This window comes from Salvelinus sp. IW2-2015, unplaced genomic scaffold (genome assembly GCF_002910315.2).
Source record: "Salvelinus sp. IW2-2015 unplaced genomic scaffold, ASM291031v2 Un_scaffold7540, whole genome shotgun sequence".
NCBI classification, from domain to species: domain Eukaryota; kingdom Metazoa; phylum Chordata; class Actinopteri; order Salmoniformes; family Salmonidae; genus Salvelinus; species Salvelinus sp. IW2-2015.
The window spans coordinates 6,792-13,713 of NW_019948800.1; the positions used below are offsets into that span (position 1 = coordinate 6,792).

The 6,922-nt window shown below is 40.2% G+C and overlaps 1 protein-coding gene across 1 annotated transcript in view; it reads right to left on the minus strand.

The window, feature by feature from the left end:
- Positions 1–6,510, minus strand: part of LOC112079293 (cytochrome P450 2K1-like) — a gene marked incomplete at both ends in the record, with an annotated part of 13,210 nt that extends 6,700 nt beyond the window's left edge. Inside the window, 5 exons of the mRNA XM_070442279.1 lie at positions 2,092–2,233; positions 5,458–5,625; positions 5,760–5,929; positions 6,025–6,174; positions 6,348–6,510. Of these exons, the coding sequence (XP_070298380.1) occupies positions 2,092–2,233; positions 5,458–5,625; positions 5,760–5,929; positions 6,025–6,174; positions 6,348–6,510 (793 nt within the window). The remainder of the gene's footprint in view (positions 1–2,091; positions 2,234–5,457; positions 5,626–5,759; positions 5,930–6,024; positions 6,175–6,347) is intronic.
- Between the last annotated feature and the right edge of the window lie 412 nt (positions 6,511–6,922).

Here is a 6,922-nt window from a genome sequence, read left to right on the forward strand (position 1 = left end):
CCAAGCTGTTTAAAGGCACAGTCAACTTAGTGTATGTAAACTTCTGACCCACTGGAATTGTGATACAGTGAATTCTAAGTGAAATAATCTGTCTGTAAAGAGTTGTTGGAAAAATTACTTGTGTCATGCACAAAGTAGATGTCCTAACCGACTTGCCAAAACTAACAAGACATTTGTGGAGTGGTTGAAAAACGAGTTTTAATGACTCCAACCTAAGTGTATGTAAACTTCTGACTTCAAATGTATGTTATGAAACTGTTAGATATCACTTGTTAGATATTACTGCACTGTCGGAGCTAGAAGAACAAGAATTTCGCTACACCCGCAATAACATCTGCTAAACACGTGTATGTGACCAATAAAATTTGATTTGAATTAATACATTGGCTCTTTTGAGAAGGCAACTACACTGAACAAAAATGCAAATGCTCACCTTCGATGGCCACTGGTACGCTGGAGAAGAGTGCTCTTCACGGTTTCAACTGTACCGGTCAGATGACAGACAGTGTGGGCGTCGTGTGGGTGAGCAGCTTGCTGATGTCAACATTGTGAACAGAGAACCCCACCGCCACCATGGGGCAATGGCATGGACCGGTATAAGCTACGGACATCGAACACAATTGCATTTTCTTGATGGCAATTTGAATGCACAGAGATACCATGACGAGATCCGAAGACCATTGTCGTGCCATTCATCTGCCGCCATCACCTCACGTTTCAGCATGACAATGCACGGCCCCATGTCGCAAGGATCTGTACACAATTCCCGTAAGCTGAAAATGTCCCAGTTCTTCCATGGCCTGCATACTCACCAGACATGTCACACTTTGAGCACGTTTGGGATGCTCTGGATCGACGTGTACGACAGCGTGTTCCAGTTCCCGCCAATATCCAGCAACTTCGCACAGCCATTGAAGTGGAGTKGGACAACATTCCACAGGCCACAATCAACARCCTGATCAACTCTATGCGAAGGTGAAGTGTTGCACTGCATGAGGCAAATAGTGGTCACACCAGATACTGACTGGTTTTCTGATCCACACCCCTACCTTTTTTTAAAGGTCTCTCTCACCAACAGATGCATATCTGTATTCCCAGTCATGTCAAATCCATAGATTAGGCCCTAATGAATTTATTTCAATTTACTTATTTCCTTATATGAACTGTACTTCAGTAAAATCGTTGAAATTTTTGCGTTTATATTTTTGGTCAGCGTACATTTTAAAAATGCATTTAGAGTTATGAAAAATGTCACTGAGTTCTGTGTCTTGAAAATCTAAAACGATGTTCCAAAAAATGCTTATACGCAAATAAGGAAAAGCTCCACACAAAAAATAGTGGGGAAGTCAAGTTGGAGGGTGGGGAAAGTACATTATCTGTTCGACATTGAAGGATGTTTTTGTAAGTATAATTTTCTGAGAATCCTTCTGAAGACTTTTTGCAGACAATTTATGGACTTCTAATAATAMATRTTATAATTGTGTATTCTACTCCAATCACTGTCTCCTTCCAGGTATTTGCGCCACTGCTCTCCCTCCCAAGTTAAGAACCTGTTGTGCTCTATGGCTACATAAGTACCACACCATAGAACAACTCCATTATATATATATATCTTTCTATCTATCACTTGGCTGCCTTACACATGTAGATTATCCCAATGAGAAAAGCTGGTTGAAATGTCGTCATTTCAACANTTATAATTGTGTATTCTACTCCAATCACTGTCTCCTTCCAGGTATTTGCGCCACTGCTCTCCCTCCCAAGTTAAGAACCTGTTGTGCTCTATGGCTACATAAGTACCACACCATAGAACAACTCCATTATATATATATCTTTCTATCTATCACTTGGCTGCCTTACACATGTAGATTATCCCAATGAGAAAAGCTGGTTGAAATGTCGTCATTTCAACACATTTAGTTACATTCATGTAGATTACAGCTTCATTCACAGTGTTCAAGCATTTGAAACAAACTATAAAGTGTTTAATTTGGAAATGTTTACAGCAAGTAACACCTTGATTGTCTTGCATTACTACATTCACTTGCAATGTCTGTACAACAGTGTGTGTGTGTGCACATTGATGCTTACCCTGTATAAGGGGGTACTTGGCCATTAGCATCAAAGCCCAGCGTAGGGTTGTCCCTGTGGTGTCTGTACCAGCAGAAAACAGGTTGCCCACAGAGGATATCAGGTTGKTGTCATGGTAGTGAGAGTTCTTGTTGCCAGATTCCTTATACATACAGAAAAAGCATTTTAAAAAGGGTAGAAAATRTTTGTTTTCCCCTCAAAAGTCATGGTCTAGCAGTCTTTGCATTCTTTTTCGAAGGTCAAAAATTTCCTTTCAAAAATGTGTTTTTACATGTAACTTCTACACACATTTTACATACACGGTGTAGCAGTCTTAGCTGCAGCCTCCAGAACACATACACTTAGTGTACAAAACATTAGGAACAAATGCTGTTTCCATGGATTAGACCAGGGATCATCAACTAGTTTCACCCGGGGGGCAATTTTTTTCTCTCAAACCTTTCTTACATTTGTAGACGATCACACCTGTCTCTCTATTATGCATGGGAATACTTCGGAACAGATTTCCAAAATTAAAAATCAGTTGGAGCAGATTTCCTACTGTTTTTACAGTCTTTTGTAAAAAAAATATTTAAAAAACTTGAATCCAAATAAAACCACCCGTGGGCCAAATTCGGTCTGCGATCTGCCAGTTGGGGAAGCCTTACATACTAACCAGATAMATCCAGTTGAAAGCTATGATGACTTATTGATGTCACTTGTTAAATCCACTTCAAAATCAGTGTAGAAGGGTAGGAGACAGGTTAAATGAAACATTTTAAGCCTTGAGACATGGATTGTGTTTGCGTGCCATTCAGAGGGTGAATGGGCAAGACAAAAGATGTAAGTGTCTTTGAATGGGGTATGGTAGTAGGTGCCAGGCGCACCAGTTAGAGTGTCAAGAACTGCAACGCTGCTGGGTTTTTCMACGCTCAACATTTTCCCATGGGTATCAAGAATGGTCCACGACCCAAAGGACATCCARGCAACTTGACACAACTGTGGGAAGCATTCTAGTCAACATGGGCCAGCATYCCTGTGGAATACTTGACACCTTGTAGAGTCCATACCCTCAAYGAATAGAGGCTGTTCTGATGGCAAAAAGGGGTGCAACTCARTATTAGGAAGATGTTCCTAGTGTTTTGTACACTCAGTGTATACCGCTGCAGCCTGGGCCCAATGCCATTTCAACACAATCTCTCCTATATTTTCTCCATTCTCAATCACATGGGCCATTTACACATTTCTCAATGCCCACTAAATCCCTAGATGTTATTCATTCAAAGAATTAAAATGTTTTATTTTTGGGGGGGTAGATCAGCTTTAATATTGCAGATGGAAGCTACAATCTATCAATGTAAATGTCAGCATCATTTCCAATCCCCAAAAAATTTTTGTAAATATGTACAGTGCATTCGGAAAGTATTCAGATCCCTTGACTTTTTCCACATTTTGTTTTTTATACAGCATAATTGTAAAATGTATTACATTATTTTTTCCCCTCAATCTACACACAATACCCCATAATGACAAAGCARAAACAGGTTTAGACATTTTTACACAATTATAATAAAATAGAAAACGGAAATATCACATTTACAGGGCTGAGATTCATTCGTACTACACCGGCTTCGATACGTGTCTTATTTGGCAGGGCTTGCAAAATATTACAGACTACAAAGGGAAGCACAGCAGAGAGCTGCCCAGTGACACGAGCCTACCAGACGGGCTAAATCACTTCTATGCTCGCTTCGAGGCAAGCAACACTGCGGCATGCATGAGAGCGTCAGCTGTTCCGGACGACTGTGTGATCAYGCTCTCCGTAGCTGACRTGAGTAAGACCTTTAAACAGGTCAACCTTCACAAGGCTGCGGGGCCAGACGGATTACCAGGACGTGTGCTCCGGGCATGTGCTGACCAACTGGCAGATATTTTTTTTTAAATATTTTCAACATGTCCCTGATTGAGTCAGTAATACCAACGTGTTTCAAGCAGACCACCATAGTCCCTGTGCCCAAGAACACTAAGGCAACCTGCCTAAATGACTACAGACACGTAGCCTTTTCCCACCTGGACAAAAGGAACACCTACGTGAGAATGCTATTCATTGACTACAGCTCAGCGTTCAACACCATAATACTCTCAAAGATCATCACTAAGCTAAGGATCCTGGGACTGAATTACCTCCCTCCGCAATAGACAAATAGACAAACTGGCAATAGATAAACAGAGAACACAGGTATAAATACACAGGGGATATTAGGGAAGATGGGCGACACCTGGAGGGGGGGTGGAGACAAGCACAAAGACAGGTGAAAGATCAGGGTGTGACAGAAGCTGGTTAAGAAAATGCCAAGTGTGTGCAAAGCTGTCATCAAGGCAAAGGGTGGCTATTTGAAGAATCTCAAATATAAAATATATTTTGAATTGTTTAACATTTCTGGCTACTATATGATCAATATGTTGTGGAAGGACCACCAGAGGGCAGGCTGGGCTCACGGATGGTAGCCCAACAAGGCATGGGAGACAAGGTAACCAGAGGCAATTGAGCACAGCTGACACTGCCAAATGAGATATCTCCTTCCCTATAAGAGAGAGTATGGAACCACAGGAAAAGGGGAAGAACTAACTCTTGGAAGATGGCCACCGAGAGAGAGGAGCTATCTATGAAGAACCATTAAGACGGTGACTTTTGTTATAGTTTAAAAGACAATCATATGTGTTCCTGTTTAATCTGGAGAAGAAGATTTTCATTGATATGTTGGAGTGTTTTGTTGACCAAATGCCCTCAATATAGAATTGTGTTCAATCAAGAAAACCTACTCCTGACTCGTTTGTTCCACCTTCCCACTTTAGAGTGACGCCCAATTAGTTGGTCCGCTGACAATGTGTTATTTCATAGTTTTGATGTCTTCACTATTATTTTTACAATTTAGAAAATATTAAAAATGAAGAAAACCCTTGAATGAGTGGGTGTTCTAAAACTTTAGTGTATATGAGAGAGAGAGAGCAAGGAGCTTTTGAAATAAAATGTCCTTTATTATTCCCCTAACCCTACCATCCCTCCCCTAATTGAAGAAAACTAATGGACAACAACACTTAGCCTCTACTCCCAGCTTTAACAGTACATAATATATACATTTATGACACAATGTATTTTAAAATAGTCATATTTTGTTTGGTTTTTAATCCTATCCTTCAGCTACCCTCAATCCCACCCATCTATCTCTGAAGACCATTCAGTTTGATTTCTATTTGCCATATATTTATAACTGTGCTGTTTCACAAAAGTTCTGAAACTATATACATTTTACCAACACAGTATATTTTACATGAGTTATCTTGTTATTAATTGGGATGTTTTTACACTGTAGTGAGATTTCATACTTCCAGGGTCTGCTTTCGGACAAGGAACGAGTCCACAAAGCCTCTACACATCTGAGGGTTGAGAGTCTCCTTCAGCCCCCTCACCAGCTCCCCCATCTCCTTCTTGCTGTTCTCAATATTCTTCAACAAAAGCTTCCTGCTTTTCAGCCAAGGGAACATGTTGTACAACTATCTCCCAATAAAAAAAGTAAAGCATGAATTAACCTCTATTATTCCAGTAGCATAGAACAAATTTGAACAATTATTTAATTTTCCTGGTTTAGTCAAGTGTGACCAGTTTGCTATTTTTCTCTGAGTGAGAAACAAATTAAACGTAATGAAACGGAGCCACTAATTCGGATGTTGTCATCAACTCGTTTTATAGAGGCTTTGAACTTGGGGTCAGAGTATTCAAACCTGCTGCCGTACACAATGTTGGAGATTATGTTGGAGACAGCATAATGCAATGGCTGGGTTGTGTCGAATGCTTTACCTGTTACAAAGAACAACATATTGAATTAGCAAACCTAAGGGAAAAAATGATGTAACCTGTTTTTTGGTTCTCAAATCAGAACTACAAATTCTTACCCTTGTGATTTTCAAACACTTCAATCAGGTAGTGAATTTCCTCTAAGATTTTCTCTTCAATCACTTTCTTGCCCATCCCAAAGTCTCGAAGGTTTGTCAGGGCAAAGCGCCGCATCTCTTTCCATGATTCGCCATTGCCAAACAGAATACCTACCAGTATTGAAAAGTAATATTGTGCAGGTGTCAGGAATTAATCATATAAGGAGAAAATAACACATTTGTCAAATATTAGGGGCTGTTACAGCACCAAATATGCTTGCTTGACAGAATATTGTCGAATGCAAAAGTTAATCGGATTACAAGTTTCACATATCCTACATTACCATGTCCATTGGTGAAATCATACAACACAGGAAGCATGCCCCTGTCCCCAAACTCCTCTGCATGGTTGACCAGCGCCTGCTTGACCGTCTTGTATCCTGCCAGGATCACCACTTTTGTGGATCCAAAGTGAACCGTGAAAACAGATCCATATTYCTTGGACAGCTGTAGAACATAAAATAAGACTAAATGCATGGTTTATTAAAGGTCCCGGACAGTGAAAATCATGTTGTYGGTCAAATTGGATGATATTTGGATGTAACTAGTTCATAGTAGGTTGACCCAAGTATGAAAAAATTACTGTAGCTGGTACATTGACAAAGTTGATCATAAAGTTACTGGTCGCTTCCCCCCCCATGTCAAACACTTGGATTCATGAGGCAGGCATTACTTCTGGCTTTATGCCATGTCACGTAGCCGGAGATGTTATACACCAATGGTAGAGTCTTAACTTATTTAAATATGTAACACCTTAAAACCATCATCACATGTACGCATCATACGGTTTTGTTTACAAACCATAACATAGCTTAAGCGGAACTTGGCAGAACTAAACTGGTAACTAACCCCTTTTCAC